The sequence below is a fragment of the Catharus ustulatus genome, chromosome 12, assembly GCF_009819885.2.
Source record: "Catharus ustulatus isolate bCatUst1 chromosome 12, bCatUst1.pri.v2, whole genome shotgun sequence".
NCBI classification, from domain to species: domain Eukaryota; kingdom Metazoa; phylum Chordata; class Aves; order Passeriformes; family Turdidae; genus Catharus; species Catharus ustulatus.
The window spans coordinates 12,531,244-12,551,559 of record NC_046232.1 but is presented as its reverse complement, the minus strand read 5'-3'; the positions used below and the strand labels follow the sequence as shown (position 1 = coordinate 12,551,559).

The window sequence follows — 20,316 nt, the reverse complement described above, 5'->3', positions numbered from 1 at the left end:
CACTATTCTCTCTAGTTCACCTTTTTTCGTGATTTGTTTGGACCACAGCATATTCAAATAAGCCACATCAAGATGAACTCTAAATAACAACTCCGTTTGCAGGAAGCTGATTCCCTGCTGAATTTTTTCAGGAAGTGTCTTCAGCTCCGGCTGTGTCAGATAAAAAGAGCCTCATCTGATGTATTTGTGTACTGGTTTAATTGAAGTGCCCCAAGTACATAGCTTTTGATTTTCCAGTAGACAGAGATTTTGGGTTTTGACAGCATAACAGTAAGGAATAAATTGGAATAACCTTATTTACTAAAATTTGCAGCATATCAGTTGTGATATTAAAGCTAGGTACAGTAAAGAGTAAAACACAAGGCTTTTCCTACCTCGAGTGGCTGCATACACGACTCTTAGAAAAACTACATTTCAGTTACTCTGACAGACCTTGAACAGCAAGTACAAATACAACTGCACATACACCGGCTCAAAACACAACAAGGTTGGGGCACTTCCTCAGACATTTGAGCACACCAGTTCACTAGGCTCAGACACACTTAGATCAACACTGTTTTTAGATTTCTTTTTGGTGGGTTTTGCCCCAGCTTTTGGATACTTGTCCTTGGTGTGAATGACCTGGATGTACTGGTCATTGCTGCTGTTCTGCGGATCACTGCTGGATTCAATGGAAATGGAATCGGACTCCGTTAGAGATTGCTCAAGCTTTTGCTTTGATTTTGGCTTCACACGTGGCTCAGGATAGTTCAGGTGTACTTTCTTGTAAGCATACGGAGGCCTGTCCAGGTCCAGCTCAAAGCCATCATCCCAGGATTTGTAATGCACTCTGGCTAGTTCTTTGCTCATTAGAATGTGGCCATCAGCACGATCCCCGATGTAAAACCGTGGGGCTGGGCGAAGGTCAGACAGTGAGCGAGGGCGATGGGATCTGTTCATGAATTCTCTCTCGAGTTCTTCTTCGTCCTCTTCATCTTCACTGGGATGAGGGGAATACATCTGACGTGGTGTTTGAACCACGTATCTTCTGATGTGGCGTGGATACAACTCAATGATGTCTCCTGATTCCTCCTTTCTGAAATGCCTTTGGAGTCGGGAGGTAGAACGGAGCGGTTTTTTGCGGGACTCGTTTTCATTAACCAGAAAATACCTGGTAGCATATGGTCTGCATCCCAAAAACACAGGAGCCCCTGCCCCAAGGGCATCTGAATTCACCTGCCGAATGGCTTTTCTGAAGAGGGGGTCAGAATGAACATCTTCAGTGGGCTTTTTGAAAGTCACTGGTGTGTAGGGCTTTGTTTTGCACAGCTCACTCGCACTCCTATGAACAACACTTGGATATCTTTATGAAGAAAAAAAAAAGAGGAAATATTGATACACTTATCAATTAATGGAATTGAAACATACAAAATAATTCACTGCTCTGGAAGTCAAAGACTAGGTTGACAAAATGGAGATTATCATATCTCCACTGTTGCAAATTTTTAGAACCACTTTGAGAAACATACCCTAGAAATTAGGAGATATATTTGTTCTTCTCTAGGAAAAGGTAACACAATTGTCCTCTCAAGTTTTATTCCCTGTTTTCTTATTGTTCTGAGAATTGTTCTTTATCCCCTTGGAAAAAAAGCAACAGATAGTTTAAAGCATCCATCTACTGATATGTCAGACTGGTTGTCTTAAAACTAAAGCTGCACAGATACTCTGCCGAGAGAGCCTTCACTCTGCATTTGTTTTGTTTGTGGAGATGGTATCCTGCACAAACTATTTTAGTTATGTGCCTGAGGGCAAGTTTGGTATTTACCTTTGCTTGAGCTGTTTGTAAACTCCATCAGCTACATCATTTCAAAAGGTTTATGATTTCATTTCTGTTAAGGGAAATTTAAGGATGTGGTGACACCATTGATATCAATATCAAACCCATGAATTAATCTGCTTTTAAAAAATTCCTCTGCTGTTGTACAGCTCCAGACAGTCTGAATGCACAGCTGTTTTGTAAATAAACAGGTAGGGCATGGAGTTGCTAGAATAAATACCATTTCAAAACCAAAGCAGTCTTACCTGTTTGTGATATGATCATTTCTTGGTTTCTGTATACTTGACACAGAGGGAGCTGGTGTTAAAGAGGTTGAAGTTGTGGGAGTTGCGTTGGCAGGTCTCACAACATCAGTTGATGGCACAGCTTGGGGCACAGACTGGGAAATGGTTTGTATTCTGGTGCCTTTGCTCACAGGAGATTCAAAGTTCAAGACACTGCCGTTCTTTCGGGGTGTTGAGGACCGAATAGAAGACTCCTGGCTGATAATATCAGTTTCTTGCTCTGGTCTTTTGTCATTAGCATCCAGATTTTGGATTCTGGCTAGAAAACAGAAATTATTATAAGGAACTTTCCAGTTCTCTGCATTTAGAAACTGCTGTGTAAATTCAGTGGCTCGAATTCCCCCTTCAGTCAGGGATCTGAGGCCAACAGAACCCCCTGTGCTCAGAAAAGAGAAACTGGTGTCACATGGGGAGAATTGGTGATAAAGGGGTAGATCTTCATACTGCAGTACATAGCAGATGGAGTACTGGGGACACAGAAAAAACACTGAATGCTGCACTCTAGGATTCCAAAACAGGCAACAAGACAATTTTTCTTCTGCTGCCAGCCTCTGAATTGTATGCCAAGTCTGAGATGATTTGAATTGTCAAAGAGATATCCCAACTACTTCCCTGTTGGTGATAAAAGCAGGAAAATACCCAGTCCAAAGATTCCAGGTGAATTCAGGTTTAAACTTCGCACCATGTGTTTCAGTGTTGCCAAGATTAAGTCAAACTGAGCTCAGAAACCATCTAAACGGAGGTTTCTACAGGAAATACAGTTTTTAAAATGTAGTTGTACTTCCCTATATGTCTCAGGAATCAAAATATGTTAAGGTCCAAATGCTTTATTAATAATGGCCTTTCTAAAGGTCACCAACTTACCTACTGCCATCTGAACCACCTTTTTCTTATCTTCAGTTCTTTCCTAAAATACATTCAGAAGAATCAGAATCTGTAAATTATTATGGATTAGAGAGTAAATCCCCTGCTGTGTAAGCATGAAAAATACAGGATTTGTTTTATGTTGTGAAACACTAGAAGTGACTTTAGACATTTAATTAGGCTCACTTTAATGAAGACCCCCCAAATTACATGTAAAAGTGGTTTTCACTATACTTACTGTTTGTATCTTCATTCTCAGTTGATTGTTGGTGAACTTTAATGATCTTGCAATACTTTGTAAGTAGTAGATTAGCATGCTAGAAGTGAAAGGGGTGATATGAGTCACTTCAGACATTCTTGACAGTTTCTTTTTGAGGATTTATAGGTCAAAATGATGTACAAGTTCAGCTGCTTCTCTGTAGCATTTTCTTATACTGTAATAATGGATTGCAGCCTTCTTTCAAGCAAACATAGATGAATGAAAGAAATGACACTGAGAACAGATTTAGCAGCAGTTCTAATTTCACCTGTGTATTGCAGGTCTTTTCATTGTGTGTGTAACCTTGGATGAATTTCTAGTTGGTTTTGTTTCGTTTGTTTTGTTTTGTTTTTTAAATTCTAGACAAATAATTTGACAAATATTTTTTTGTCTTTTTTTTTTTTCCAATCCAAGGTTACAGAACAGAGACACCAGAGTTACAGCAGAGTTTGCACAACCATACCAATGCAATTTTGTTGGGTGGTTGAAATAACACCTTGTTTACCCTGGCACAGATGAGATCAGATCCTGGCAGATTATGGCCTTACATAATGGATTGCACTGGCTTTCAGACAAAGTCTTGTAGCTAGACTTCACACCACAAACAATTACATACGTGCTTAGCCATCAGTTTGAAGCAGTCATATATTTGTAAATGTTACATGGCTTGGACCTTAGAGGAAAGAGTTACAAAAAGGAGGTGTTGCTTTGGTCCTTCTGCTTTGAAAAGAAAAAGGTTTGTCCCATTGGTGGGACAAACTCTGCCTTTGTCTGCAGTTTACACAGGGAAGAAACAGTACAAAGGAGAAGCAAAACAGAATAGAACTTTTCAGAGAAGCAAAGTGAATTTCAAAAAACTCAAAATCAATATTATTTCCGAACTATGAACAATTATTTATAATCCAAGTAAGAAAAGACTTCCACTGGAGAGTCTGCAGCAAGTCATATTAAATTAACACTTAAGAGCAGACCGTAATAATTGATTTATCTTGTCGTAAATCAGGATGACTGAGTAGCTTCTTCAAACGACAGACTGAGCCCTGTTCACTGTCATAAACTGAGTTAATGAACATGAAGAAATGGAAAATTTATTTCTGAGGAGTTCTTTAGAGGGAAGAAGGTTCTTAAACTTCCTGGAACCATCAGCACTGCAAGCCTTGACACAATACAGTGAACTTGCTCTAACAAAGTATCCCAGAAGGAGAAATTCCTTTTGACAGTTTTTTTCCACGTACTTCCATTCCTGTCTGGTCCATATACCACACATTCAGGGAGGTGTTGCAATTTTCAGTTATGCTTAATGAAACTACAACAATGCAGTGTTTGTGCCTCAGTATCTACTTTTGACTGTCCAGAGATAAGGTCAGTATTAATACAATCAATTTAATCTGCCTACAAAACCCAAAGTACTTACAACAACAGTAGTAGTGCAGGGAGGACAACCACAGGACTGCTGATGTAAGTAATCACTGTGTTGAACCATGTGGGAAAATCATTCTGAATTGTTTCAGAAACAATATCATATATTTTTTCTTGACCACTACAGGAGGGGGAAAAAAGGTAAAAATTAAGTTGTAAGGAATTCTGAATATATTTGTTAAGCAGTGTTGCATTGAATTAAGAGCAAGCTTGGAGGGTGCTTGAATGGAGACAAAAGACAGTGATCTTTGGGATGTTGCTCAGTGGCACATTACATTACGTAAATATAAACAAACTAAATTATGTATATAAAGCAAATAAACTCAGAACTTTGACCTATTCACCTTATTAAACCTTAAACTGTAAAATATTAGTGCAGAAAAGCATTGTCCTATCAACTTTTTTTGAGTTTACATCTGTAATTGGTGTATTATGAAACATGACAAGTTTGTTGTAAGAGGGGGAAATGAAATCTTTGCAATTTTCATTGGTCCATTATACCTTACCTGAAGGGGCCACAGCTTAAGGATGGCTTATATCGGGCAATAGCAAAAATTGTTGGCAACATGCACAAGAACAACATAAACAGCAACATGGCCAAGTAGAAATTATTGGATCTGCAAAAAAGCATAACGTGTTTCAGATTATACTAAACAGAGACAAAACAGAGGCAACATAAAAGGTGCAAGTCTGAGTCTACCTATTCAGTTCAATATCAACATGTCTGAAAGATTAAAATCATTCTGCTATAATTAGAAAGTCTAAGCAGAGATGGTTTAAACAGACTCTCAGTGATCAAAATCCTATTTGCACTGTTTTCCAGATACCACTGCTGCAGCCAGAGAACTGGTTACTGCACTCTTTGACAAAAGCTGTCCTTACTGCTCAGCTGTGCTGGGGGAGAAAAAGAACAGCAGCAGAAGTCAGTTCATATTAAAAAAAAACCTTAGGAATAACTGATTAAGATTAAAGAATTAAAGATGCCCAAAATTATTTCCATTTTGAATAAACAATTAAGATATTCATAATGATAGAAGAAAAATGAGGAAATCTGTTGTGCGATGCAACAGACAAAAGCAGACATTTCATAGCTTTTAAAAAGAGAAACATCAAGAAATAGGACTTGCAACAGTTAACACATATAGGTTATTGTGCTCTGTTAGATTTATATGGAAGTAAAGCCTTTATGTTAGGCCATAATAGCTATCTAGGAAAATTCCTGGACATATTTTTTTAGTTCTTGCACATCTTCAACTACCCTGCTTCACAACCCTCCAGTTTCTCAGTAACTATGTCTTTTTTCCTCAGGCTTTTGCTATCAGTGTTAGTGTGAAATTGGATTGTCAACTTATAGAGCTAAAATCTCCTATAATTTTTTTCTTATTGATGAAAGATATTTCCATTGCCTGCATTTGATTTTTTCCATATCTTTCATTCCCATTTTGACTCACCGAGATGCTCTGAAAACCTGCTGATGTGGTACATTGCACGTCAGCACAGCCCAGCTCCTCAGGTACATGAGTCCAATCAACTTCAGTACATTGAATGCTGGTAAGCAAGGTGAAAAGAAAGCTCCCATCCTGAAAAAATCATATCATGTCGGTTCTCAGTGTTGCCAGAAGCCATTTTGATAGCAATAGAATAGACTGAAACAAAACCTCAAACCCCACACCAGGTTAACAGATTAATACCTCACTATTAACAGATGATCTCTTAATATAAAAGACTACACTGTCAATATCCTACTTAAATAGGTTTCATTTAAATCATTGGATTGACCTAGCAATCAAAAAGGGACAAGAAAAAACATGTAAGGGCTACATACCAGATCATTCCTTGGTTGTAGACCAAATGCAATACATTCTCTGCAATTTTGAATTCTCCATATTCTGGCTACAAGAAACACAGTGTAAGATGAATACCTTTGTCTTAATCTTGTTTTCAGACCATTTATTTGATACATTTGACTGAATCAGTTTGCAGACAATACTTAGCCTGAAACATCCAGATCAAATACCAATGCTGGCAGGCAGTGGGAACACAGCAAAGCCTACTCTGCAGCCAGGGATTAAATAAACTTATTCCTCTCTATTTTACTTCACATTTTTAAGGACAAAGAACAGTCCACAGCCTTTCATGCCAACAGCTTCTTGCTAACCAAATATTAACCACTGTAATTTTCTTAAAGGGCTGTGTGCTGTTGGTTACTGTTCCTTGGACCACTATCTACATTAGGTAAAGATATAATAGCTGCAGAAAAGAGGATGTGGGGAACAACTGTGTGATCTCTGTGTTACCTTAGACTGTGGGAACTGCTCTATGATGGTTTTGTGCAAACCAAAAAATTTTTCAGAGCCACATGAGTAGGCTTGAGAAAAACATTAATCACAACATTCATTCTGTAGCCTCCAATTTAAATTCAGTGTGAGCTGTGCCTTTATAGATGTGTGCTACCCAGAAATTATTCATCTGTGGAAAGACTTTAGGGACATTTAGTGCTGAGAGCAGGAACCTACCCATCTTCAACATCTTAGCTTGATAAAATAAGGGTTGTACTTACAAACTTGCTTTCCAGATCCCAGCACCAGCAATCACTCAGGTATCGGACACACAGTCCACGGAAAAAATCAATCAGCAGGATGCTTGCGACTGTGAAAATCATGTCAATAATTGAAAGCTTGAGCATCTCCTGAAATACACATTGTTCACACATACTGAGTCATTCTGAAAGCAAATGGACTGCATATGGCTCTTTTGCATTTGTACTTGTATTTTTGGCTCAAGCTTAGTGTTCTGATAAAGTATGAATTGAATATATAAATTCCTTTTAAAATTTTCCTGTTTGACTTTTCCCTTATTTGTCTTTGTTCTGTTGAAGAGAATAAATATAATCAAGCTTCCAGGGTACCTTTTATGGCTTGCAGCCGTAAATGATCATGATGGTATCAAACTTTCTTTTCAATGACTTTATTTTAATGTTCTAAAAATGCATCTAGCTAAACTGAATTTTTTTTTTTTCTATTGCACCCATTCTTTTATTAAGCCGACTCTTATAATACATATTTGCAAAGTGTTTCATAATGAGAAAAATCTTATTATTCGACAAAACCACACAACCCAATGGCATAGGATTAATGTGGATTAAGTGGAGTAAGTTGATGACAATAAAACAATTACATACTTGACCAACATATGTCTCCCAGCATTGATCCTGTGGGTTCTGGGTGTTAAAGGAAATTGTTTGGTTAACCAGTGAGTCTGTCAGGCCTTGGGTGCGATGCTCTTCCAATGTGACAAAGCCATTTCTCTTAATTTGTACACCAGGAATGGTTAAATTGTCATCCTTTGAAAGAGTGTTGGTTGCTAAGGAGGTGGTAGAATTACTTGCATGGTGGTTCACATCAGAGTCCTGAAATAACAAATGTCCCAAAAGCTACTTTTTAACTGTACATAGGTGCAGATGTCTGCACCTTCTACAGCATACACACACAGACATTTCTTATATATTTCCAAGCAGCAGTTAGGCAACTGTTAAACAGCTGTCAATGGACAGAGTCAGATGGAACACCAAAGGGCAGGACTTAAAGCTAATTTAGGTAGGCAGAAATATTTTACCTGCACTGATGAGGTTTGTTTTTTTAATAGTTCAGCAATGTACAGAAATCTATTTATCTTGTTACATCAGCAATCAAATGGATCCAGTTATCCTTATTAAAAAGATCTATAAGTAGTTGTAAATAAACATTACTGTCTAAACTTAACTCTACAATCCTATCAAACCATAATATTTTAATCAAGTTCAAACAAATTTTCATCTGACTTCATATACTTCACAATAAACAGAATTCTGTCTATTAATTCTACTAGCTTTACACATCAGAAAACATCAAGTTAAACTTACAGTGACACTCATACTGTCCACTTTATCCAGGAGAGCAATGATTAAACTGTAGAGATTTCCCAGGTATAGGACAAGAACCCTGAAAAGAGGATAAAATAGCAGCATTGATAACCATTGACTTCTCATACATTCTGTGGTTTGGCTGTACTGAAACGTGAACCAGAACACACCTCTCCTTTCCTCCTTTCCTCTCCATCTAGCTTTTACACGGAATAATGCCCATACCTGGCAAGCTGGAAGCGAAGAGTGGTCCTTGGATGATACATCTCCAGAGCTGCCACGAGTTCAAAAGCAGAGGGTGCAATCATTGTGATCAGTGACACAACCACGCTGACCTGTGGAACAGAAACGTGCAGCACTTTTGTAGCATTTGATGAAGATCTGTGGAATCTTGAGGGTTGACTGAAATACTGCTGAGGCACATGCTTTGGTGATTGCTTTTCTTGGAGGAGATGTTTCAAAAAGTTAATGACATTAGTAGTAACAGTAGTTATGATCAAAAATTATTGATCTGGAATACCATACATGAGTCTTTACTCCAGATATTTTAGCTTCTAAGTTCTACTTTACGAATTGGAGTTAAAAGTTAACATGTAGGAAATATGATGCTACCATCTTCCTCTGAAATGGGTGAGTGGCTTCTTCATGCCTATTCAGTTCCTACTGACTCATTCCTCTGGATGGAAATAGTCACAGAACATTCAGAATCCCCTGCTACTGAATCAATTGCTGTTATCAAAGTCAATTCCTTTCTAGTCCATCAGCCTAGTGTTTGCTCAGCTCAGTCCTGGGTGCAAAAGTAGATTTATAAGTGACAGGAGAGATTAAGCTTTGTGCTCACAAAATAGGGACCTGCTAGAACTGCAGTGCCTGTGAAATGAACACCTGGACCCTGCTTTGCCCAGTTCAGCTGCACTCACACCTGGCTGCAGAGCTGAGGGAGCAAGTGCACCAAGGCACATCCAGGTCTGCCCACTAACTCCTCATTTCTCCTGGTCATCTCCTGCTATTTACACCTCTGTGCACGATATCGCTACAGAAAGCCCCAGACAGCAATCCTGCTTCTAACCCAGAGGTGGCATAAAGGCAGTGTACCTCATTTTTCTCCCAAAGAGTCAGTTCCTTTTTGGTGCGCTCCAACCTCTGGGATCGATCCACGACAAAGTAGATGATGTAAATACTTCCCGCAAGGGACAGAAGCACGAGGATGTTTGCAATAATTCTTAAGCTTATGGTCACTGCCCTAGGGGAAAAAAGGAAGATATAACCAATAGAGCAAGTTGCCTTGTGACACCAGGGATCATTTCTAACAGGGTTTACAAGTACAAGACAAGCAGATTAGCACTGACATCTGCATCAAAACAGTGCTTTAAAAATATCTCTTATCTTATGTACGTACAAGTTTTTGCTTTTCTTCTTTTCCTGCTCTTCCAGTATAGCTTCCTTGAAAGAAACACAGCATTACCATTTTAATAATGTTCAGCAAAAATAATGCACATATTTTTCACAGTAATTAGGGTATACTAATAAAAAACCATCACATCCTGGAGGTGCAAGCAGATAAATATCACTGTCCTCATTGATTTATCATAACATCACTGATATGTTATATTGAAAAGTGATGGAGATTTCTGAGAAACAAATACACAGTGAGCAGATACTTGGGCACTTTCAGTCATGTTCAAGGAGGTATAAGAATAGGTCACACTTGCAGATTTTTTGGCAGGATGTGCATTTAAAATCTGGGTGTCACTAATACAATATGGCACTGTCAGAAGTTATCCTTAGTCATTGAAATAGCTAAATATCCTAGTTTATTAATTTATTCTTGGTGCAATTTGAAGTAATATTTGTTCAATGATAATGAAAATAAACCAAATTTGGGAAATAAATTACTTCTGATAAAACCACATATACTCTTAAATTCTAGATGCAAAACATCTGTATTTTTAACAGTTTTCTTATTAAAGTTGTCCCTCCATTTGTTACGAAGAGATGAAATAAACCATAGAATCATAGAGTATCTCAAGTTGGAAAGGACCCATAAAGACCATTGAGTCCAACTTCCTGATACTCAGAGGAATATTTAAAACTAAACCATTTGACTAAAAGCATCATCTAGATGCTCCTTGGACTCCAACAGGCTTGATGCCATGACCACTTCCTTGGGGAACCTGGTTAATAGCTGATAAAATAAAGAAGAACAATAAATTGTGTGCAGGAAGCTATAAACCAGAGAGATATAAAACTTATTATCATGTAAAAAAGCATCTTGTAAAATATGAGCTGTTGTGCATAGATTCCCTGAGGTATAAAACACTTCCTTTGCATAAACACAATTATACATTCTATAAATTTGTTTATTTTCCTGACAAATCCATTGCTAAAACAAACTTGATTCCAACACTCACTGAAATTTCATCACTAGCACATTTGTTTTTAGTTATCTAACTTGTCACACATACAGGCTTATTAAACAAAACTCTCCCAAGGAAGGACACAGTGGCCTTGCTGAGACATCAGCATTTATGATGTGCCTGTAACACCACACAGATGTGATATTACCCCTCCCCTAGGCAAATGGATCTGTAAATAAATACAAAAAAACAATGGGACGTGCAAGGGGATGAGAGAAAAAACTTACATGGCTTACAGATTAACAAGTCAATCAACTTGAAATAATTCAAAGGTCAGCTGCTCACCCTGATGCTGTTGACTATGGCAGCAGCTTTGCTCTCTGCAGCCTCAGGGTTTCCTATCAAATAGTCCCAGGCACAGAACAGTCTCCAGCAGAAAGTGTAATTTTCATCAGAGGCACTTGCTAAACTCATTCTTGAGTTCTTTGCCATTCTGTAAAAAATAACAGGTATTTAACTGTTTCTGGTGTGTGAGGATGGTATTGAGGGTATTGAGGGTTTGGATCATGGTTTTCAGATGTTTATGCATTTAGTGCTACCAAAGGTTTGCAGAAATTAGTATCACTGTTGGGAACTTCCTGAAGAACATAAAACAGGGTGAGGTGCAGCTCATGAACTTGACTTTACATCTAGAGAGAAATGACTCATTGTAGAAAGGTATTTCAGTATTTACAGTCTTCATAACTGGCAAATAAAACAAATAAATCTTACTAGAACTGTGGGCTTACACCTATTTCAGTTTTACAACCTCTAGTTAGGATCCAGCTGGAATATACCATCACTAAGATCACTGTTACAGGACTTCATTCTCGTTTGGAATAAATAGCAATTGTGCACAAGATCTGTTTGCTTGCTGTACCGTTTTAACCCTCAAAATATATGTTATTGTCAAATAAAAACCCAGTGCCATTTTACAGACCTTAGGGAAAAAAAAGGAGAACCCCTTCTACTTGTGTCAGGTGAGCAAGGTGGCAGAATATTGCAAAACATAGGAAATGAAATGAAGATTAATAGCTTATAAAAGAAAGGGCATCTGAAAGGATAATGTTAAAGAGAGCTGTACACAGCTAAGCAAAGAATCACTGAGCTAAGTCAGAAGGAAAAGAGCTGATCCTATCTAGAAACTGCAGATGTGTAGATCAGTGTCAAATATACCCAGTGACCCTTGGCACAAACCTGCAGGTAGATTAAAAATAAGTGAATGAAAAGGGAAGGTTTGACCTCAAAACTGAGAGCTATTACAGACAGCACTGAAAATGTCCCTGGACTGCACTGTGCCAGATAAATGGGTATCCAGGAGGGAAGAGAAATCAAATCAGGAGAGGATAGAGTGACCTTGCCCCTTCTCCAAGCATTGCACATCCCTGGATTTATGGTCAGCACAGGCAGTCTTGCTCTCTCTGCTAAGTAACTCCTACTCCTGGCCCTTTCACAGCACAGAAATTAAGCTCACATTCCAGTGGGATGCCACGTACCCACTAAAGCAATGCAAATATTACACCTAGGGTGGAAATTTTATATTTGTATTTCAATAGAGGGGAATATTAATAGTGCTGAAAATATTACAGTTCAAATAGAAATTTCTGTCATAGCAACATTTATAACAGAAAAGAGGGGAAAGGACTTCCACGGGTGTCAGGCCTTAAACTGCACAAAGAAAAAGCATGCAGATGATCTGTGCTCCTGCTTTCCTAGGCTGGGAAATGGAACAGAGAGTGATTATAACAAGATAAAGGGCAATCTAGAGGTGAACTCAGTCTGCCTTCACAATACTAGCAGAGGTGAGCACATCAACAGAACTGCACAGAATAAATACAGAGGAAGTGGAGTAAATGCCATTGCTGATTACCTAAGCACACAAGTTTATGAGCAACAGTAAATGGGCTGCCTTACTTTTTTAGAAGAATGATGAAGCTGTAAGCAAACACAGCCATTCCTACAAGGAAGTAGGCAAGAGGCAGCCGGTATCCAGCCTTCCCAATCTTCCTGTCACGACCATAATAGCCATAAAACAGAACAGAGTACTGCAGATAGCCCTGCAAAGAGCAGAGCCCAGCAGTTAGAGCAGCAACCAACAATTACAACAGAACAGCAACAGCAAAACAACAAGGAGAGGTTTCAGTCTTGCCCCTAGTGACCAGATGGTGTCCAGGTCTTGAGCAGATGCAATGTGCTCCTTGGGAATGGTCTTGCTGACCGTGCTGCCGAACGGGGCTCCGGCCAGGAGCTGCGGGAGAGAGAGAAAGTGTCAGGAGATGGGAGAGAGAGAAAGTGTCAGGAGATGGGGAAATAGAGGTCTCAGGAGATGGGAGAGAGAGCAGGTCTCAGGAGATGGGGAAAGAGAGGAGGTGTCAGGAGCTGCACGAGCCCAGCTGAGCCAGGGCTGTGCAGTGGAACCCATCTGGATGCTCTCAGGGTAGCCAGTATTGTGTCAGCACTGCACCAGCTTTAAAAGCCATGCTTTTAATGTGAGTGTTTTAAAATTAAATAGGGCAGGGTTTGATGTCAAAATGATAGTTCAGGGTTAAAGTCAATTTTCCTTAGAAATTAAAAAATAAATGTAAATAACTTTTTTCCCCCCCCAGTTTATTTTTTATTTGTTAAGAGGTATTTACTTTTTTTAAAATTTTGCACAGTGAGAACAAAATCAGGTATTCTCCTGTTTTCTGATAACACTATTAAAGCACAGGGTAGGTGAGGCAAAATAATGTTTATGAATAATTTAACAAAGTTAACAAATTGCCTTACTTGTATGCAAGAGCTAAACAAAGTTGTGACTGTTCAGAATTTGTAGGAAATGCTTTCTAATGGTCAATAATCCAGAGTCTGGAGAGGGATGCTCTGTTTTTCTCCCAGTAATGACACTGACAGGACTTGAGTGTACTCAACACCCACTACATCTTTTAAGAATGAGTTCTTTATTTAAGTAATCAGATAAAAAGATATTCCCTAAAAGCATTAGTTCCATGTTGACAAAATACCCTCTCTATCACCAACAGAAAAAAATCTGTTATCCTTCAGCAGAGAAAAACCTCTTAATAGGGGAATTTATTTTAAATAATTCATTCCACAGTGCACATTTCAAACTGATGCATGACTTTAAGTGGGGTGTTTGTTCCATTGAGAAAGGCAAGTGCAACAGTAAGTGTTTCTCTGTAAATATGAACAGTGTGTCCTTACCTCTGGGAGGACTACAAATGCTCCTGTCATTATGGTAAGCACAATATTGATTCCAAACAGCCATCTCAGGAAGATGAAGTAAGAGGCAACTCCAGACCCAAAATGACCTTAAACCGCAAAAAACAGTGACCTGACCTGCACAGTCTATAAAAGCTTGTATCATTTATCCATGATGTATTTGAATAAAAGGCCAAAACGAAAAACTATCTTATGGAGGGCATTCAGCAAACTAGAGAATTTCTTCCTTTTCAGAATCCCAAAGGGACAAAATTGACTTTTTCAAAAGTTACCCCACAACTGAGACCATCAACGAGAACTGTGCAGTTTCTGAGGCACCAGGAGAAGATGAAAATGGAAAATTTTAAATAGAGAATTCACTGCTGAAAATATGCATTTAACTCCCTCCCAAATATTATTGAATTCAGTACATTAAAAAAATGCACCATAAGACTCAACAGTTCAGCAAGTGTTTTACTAATCCCATTAAATCTTTATACTTACTCTCAATTTTCTTTATTCTCATTTCCCAAGGAATAAAGATTACCACAAAATTATATGCAAGTCGAATAAACTTCTTCCAAAGCTGAGAAAAAAGCAGAGAAATATGACACTTCTCCACACGAAAAAAAACCCTAAAAATTGAAGTGCTGAGTATTTTGCTCATGTCTTACCTGTTATGACAAGAATTGTTACAAACATTGATGATTAAGGTCTTATCAGGGGCATAATGCCTCAGAAGAAATTCTCTTAGAGGAAAAATAAGCATTTTTATTCAAAAGCAGCAAATTTAGCTGCTATATTCTCAGCTCTATGTATTGCAGCCAACACCTGCAGAAACCCTGTGGTTATATTTTGTAGATAGTTAAATATTAAAATCCTGCCTAAATTTTAGGCATTTTTAATAGGAGTGTCAATATTCTATCATGTAATTTAATCTCCTAAAATTAAAGAGGAGCAAATAACATTTTAATTACTGAAAATATAGTCAGTCTTTTTGTTCAAACTTAATTAATATTTATGATGATATGGGCATTTAATTGCATGAATGGGAAGTATTTTAATTAAATAAATTGTAGATGCTGGGAGCTGCATGGGAATTGCTGAGGTTGCAACTTTCAGTGCTTTCAGGGTTCACAAGGCTGAGAAAGGACTCAAGCTTCTTGTGCCAGCTGCACCATACATTTATAAAGAATATCAATGCATCCACAATAAAGAAAAATTTGCTAAAATTATCATTTGATAGCTATAATCTCTTTTCCTCCCCACTGTGTTCCTGAAGGGATAATTTACATTCCTAGAACCCACAATATGGGTATCTGGCTTTAACTGGGGGGGGGGGAGAACCCAAAAAACAACTACAAAGAAAGTGTAAAATAATTTAATTGAAAAAAGAAAATTGCTTTCATTATCAAGGTAGTAAAAATGTATTTTTACTTACATTTTCATAAACAATACCATTAGTGAATTGTCCAGTCATGAACACTATATATTTTGCAAATTTAAAAAAAAATGTAAATACACCTGGTAGCTGCATTTTGTTCTCAGCACATGTTCAACCACTGAGTTCTTAATTTGGACTGTGTAGAGTTTGTTTTGCTGTGCTACAATTCATATCTCCTTGGTCATCATTTTATTTTCTAAGAAAATACGCAGGGGGAAAAATCTCTTCCAGTTAAAAACAAACAAACAAACAAAAAAACCCACAAAAAAAAAAAAAAGGCAGCTCATTCTGTTGCTGAATTTAGCCCTGATGTAAAGGCTATAGCCCCTAATTTGTGCTGGGATAAAAGAATACAGATCCCCTACATGTAATGAGTGGTACTAATTAACTGCTGAATTACATCCCTGTGCTGAATGTCTTCAAGCAAATACAATGGAGGCAATTAGATTAGACACAAACTTTTATTCACTCTGAACTCTAAGATAAAAGCTTTTGGTTTTGTGTAGAAAGAATTATATGACAAGCACTGAGCCCAATCTCTGATTTATTGACATTCTGATTTAGCACTTCTCTTTCTAGCTAAAGTCTTAGCTCTACTCATATCAAAGGCAAAAAATCGTGTTTATTTTAACAGCATTTTTACTTCACTGCAAAGGCAGAACAAGGAAAACTTACTGTTTCTACATAGTGCACATTGCTTCTGCCAGCATCTCAGAGCCCCAGATAAAAGTGCAGCTCTTCACTTGTTCACATGCATGGTGTTCTATTGGCCTAACCCAGCCCTTCTGGATTAAGATAAATTATTAATTAAAAGTCTACTTGTTATGATGACAAAAATATTCTCGACTGCTTAGATGAATAAAGAAGTCTTCTCTTGGTTGCTTATTAAATACAATTTCCTGCATATTATACATTTCCAGAAACTCAGGCCAGTGTCTATTTTCAGTGGTGTAAGTAGATTTGCTAAGATTTGATTCAAATTCTCTGAGTATTATGCAAGCAAAACCCCTTCTTTAATAATGTATTTAACATAAGCTATTGGAGGATTGTCTTGCAAACTAAAAGCTAGACACATTTTTCATACTAAGCTATTGAACTATGGCCCCAGTTTGTTGAAATAGCTCTTCAGAGGATACTGCCTCGTGTTTGTTGTTATCCTGTTCACATCACTCCCTCTAATAGGCATCAATATTTATAGGCTATTTGAAAAGAAAGCTTATACTGCATTAACAGAAGGATATTCATCCCTCAACACGTGAAATTAGTCTGCAAAAATGTAATTACTAACATTGCAATGGGGAAAAGAAAAGGAAAAAAAATATAAAGAAGCTTTTAACTGCTTTTTTCTCCCTCTACAGTCCCGAGCTAAAGTATCAGGAGTGCACAGCAAACACACTTCTCTGAATCAGAGCTGCAAATGGCTGTTGGTGGGAGCAAGAAATGGAGAGATGGAAGGCAAGGCAGCCGTACCTCAGCCCCAGCAGCCTGGTATCCTCTGGTCCTCGTCAGCCTCCCCTCGTACTTGAGCACGATCTCCTTGGCCTGCCTGCGCGAGAGGGCAGCTTCAGTCCCTGCTCCCACTGCACATCTCTGATTCTGCACAAGCACCAGGGCCACAGGGCTCAGCTGCTCTAAAGTACAGCCATGGGCTGTCCCACCATCAGCCCCCACCCAGGCAATGCTTTTTTTCCCTGACTATTGAACTTTTTACTGATACTTTAAAACCACTCAGACTTTTGTCTGAGAGAACTCCACATTCAAGAGTTTGATTGCAGGGAGAATTTTCTGTTCCTCTAATTTATTTCTCTGACCTTCTGTTTCAAAGTCTTTCTTTTAAAATGGTAGAACCCAAATGAGTAAAATAGCAAGATCCCCTTTACAGTCTGGTGATCTCCTGTGGATGCTGACACTTCTTGTGCAGGAATGAAGTTGTTTTGTGAGATGCAAAGAGGAGTGTGCTCATCTGGTCATGCACAGCCTTTGAGCTCAGCAGAAGGTGGATTGGGACCACCAAGATCTGATCAAAAGGAATGGGAAAGTAGGAGGTCATAGACTGTGCCTGAGAAAAAAAACAAACCTCTCTTTGCTTCCCAGATTACACAAGGGCTCTTGGTAGGGTAGGGATTCTTCATGGCTACATTGCCATCTGAGCACCATACAGGGTTTTGAGAGAAGATGCCAGAGGAAAAGGGCAAAAAGACCCCGAGCATCACACAGATCATGAGGTGAAAGACCTGACACAGTTTAGACAGGTGGCTCAAAGAGTTGTTAGTCAGATGCTCTTTCATTAGAAATCTGTAATTATAATAACTGAAATCCTAAACTGTGAAACATATCTTTACTACACTACCATACTTTTTACACTTACAAGTGTCCAGTATTTACTGCATTTACAATATGTTGCCTGAAGATATGACCAAGTTCTGTTCTCATACCATGTAATTACCTTAAAAAGGCAGGCTGGTTCTCCTTTTGGGACAGTGAAACAATTTAACTTGAAAACATATTATGGAGCATTACCAACAGCCTTCCTTTAGACCACCGAATAGCTGACAGTCTTTTTTAGTAGTTAATAGCCAAAGCTTGATTTCATGCTCTCTTTTGTGCTGTGACTCTCTAAGGGGAATCACAGGCATGGACCAGAGATAACTTCACAGACTGTCCACCCAGAGGCTGCTGCCTTCAGCCAGCCCTCAGATCTTCCCAGAGCATCCTCATGGAACGCTTTCCTAGCAGCTCTAAGTCACTCCTGTTCTCAAACCCTTCCATCTTGCACTGAAAACCTCCCGAGGTTGGAAGCACAGCCACAGTCACAGTCAGTGATCCTGAAAACCTCAGTGCAGGCACTTTTACCTGAGCGCCCTCAGTTTCTGCCGCATCGGCCACGGCCGGCAGCGGATGTTGGACATAATCTCCTTCTGGTACTGGATGTTCTGAAAGATCTGCTCTGGGTCATGGCTCTCAGCCTTCTCTTCACCAGTGTCATCATCTGAGTTGCTGGCAGCCCAGCACACACCCCACAAGAGAAAAAAGAAACACAAGTTATTAATGTTGGGATTCCCAGCAAAGCGCTGATTTGCACAGGATCCAGCCCATCAGAGCCTTGTCAGAACAGGGAGCTAGGGAACCCACATGACCTTATTGCTTTAAAGTTGATTAATAATTTGGTGGCTTCTCCACCTCCAGGACATACCTCTTTCCCTCCCCACCACTTGCTGGTCAGTCATAAATTACCCCACTCCTGACCATGAATCCCAGTCTTTCTTCTCCAGGCATTTCCAGCCAGTCACCTTGTGCCTCATGCTAGCAAGAATCTCTGTATATCCTTCTGGAACAAAGTGTTACCTAAACACTTCCAGAAAGAGCAGATAACATTTATTTATTAATCATACCTATTATTTTTATTTCAATAATGATAAAATATTTTCCTGTTAGAATGAGGGGACCAGTGATGGTCACAGGGGTGTGGGACCCCACATAACAAGAGTTACTTGTCCCTGTGAAAAGATTCATGTGCTTTGATGCAGATTTCTGTGGATGATTATTAAATCATCTTTTCTGATGCTGTCACCACATTTGCTAAGCTACAGCTCTTGCAATTCCCTGTTGGTCTATGAAACAGCAATATTCATTCTTGCAGAGGCTTAGGTCTAAAACCTGTCATGACTGTTTCTCCCTGAATAACACAAAGGGATCTGAAGTACTGCAGCCACCAGCCAGGAAGTTTCCAATTGTATTGCAATGTACTTGTTGGGAAAGTTCTCTTCAATTTTCCTGAAAAGGCAGCCTTTTAATCACTTAGAAATAAATCAAAACTTAAACCATGCCACGGAATAATAATATTTCTGAGAGAAACTTCATCAGACCACAAATCCATTGATCTGCAGTCCCGTCCCTTCAGTCACAGGGGACATTCAAGGGAAATGCATAGTTACACAGGAAAAGAATAAGAAATTTTTGCCATGCTACACCCTGAACTCTTTGCAGTTACTTTACTTTATGCACAGTGTTTATGTTTCAGTATGAAATGTGACTTTAACAAAATAAAAAAAAAAACCAAAAAGGTCTGAAATACATCTTAAAATACAGAGAAGGGTTTTTCTCATGCTCATTTCCTTGCTACCCCACTGTTAATCAAAACAGACTGCCTTCTCCAGTCTGACACACGCACTGTCTGCATGAAGGTGAAAAGACCCCACTGCTGAGCTAGATAAAGCAGACTCCCTTGAGGAGAGGGCAGATCCCTTACCTGTGGGGTGGCTCCTGGTAGGTGTAGATGCCAGTTTGCCTCTTGACCGTGCGCTGCTTCTTGCAGGACTTGGCAGCTCTGTGCACAGGGGAGCCGGGCGCTGCTGCCATGCTGGCAGGTGGGACTCTGCCCTGCTGCTGGGCAGGCGGCTCTGCAGCAGCCAAGTGTTATTAAGCAGAGAGCAGCAAGTGCTGCGAGCCCTGTGGAGCAGAGGATCACTGCCTGGTGCTCCAGCCTGGGGAAAACGCTGCAGCCTGGCAGTGCCTTAAAGCCGCAGCACACGCAGCCCCAGCGCTGCCCTCCAAGGCCAGGTCAAGGTGGGGAGCAGAGTTCAAAGGTGACCAAGTGCCATCCTTAATTCACAGCCAGATTTCCCTTGTTGTGGATGAGGGACATCCGTCTGAGTGCCATCCCACACACTCTGGGTGGTGTTTCCAACACTCTGTAGGTGCTGTTGATGTTCTTGCTTAGTTTTAGTATTAATAA

At 39.2% G+C, this 20,316-nt stretch overlaps 1 protein-coding gene across 1 annotated transcript; it reads right to left on the bottom strand.

Moving 5' to 3' along the window:
• Positions 1–176: 176 nt before the first annotated feature.
• TMC3 (transmembrane channel like 3) lies at positions 177–20,022 on the bottom strand. Its single transcript, XM_033070927.1, has 22 exons — positions 19,831–20,022; positions 18,435–18,578; positions 17,052–17,127; positions 14,642–14,723; positions 14,141–14,247; positions 13,089–13,187; positions 12,854–12,996; positions 11,246–11,393; positions 9,943–9,986; positions 9,639–9,786; positions 8,769–8,878; positions 8,544–8,622; positions 7,824–8,051; positions 7,203–7,331; positions 6,468–6,535; positions 6,094–6,222; positions 5,149–5,259; positions 4,638–4,763; positions 3,203–3,281; positions 2,965–3,007; positions 2,062–2,359; positions 177–1,342 (listed from the first exon to the last, which is right to left on the bottom strand). The coding sequence occupies exons 1-22, from the start codon at positions 19,938–19,940 to the stop codon at positions 502–504; spliced, it is 3,342 nt and encodes a 1,113-aa protein (XP_032926818.1). The 5' UTR covers positions 19,941–20,022; the 3' UTR covers positions 177–501.
• Between the last annotated feature and the right edge of the window lie 294 nt (positions 20,023–20,316).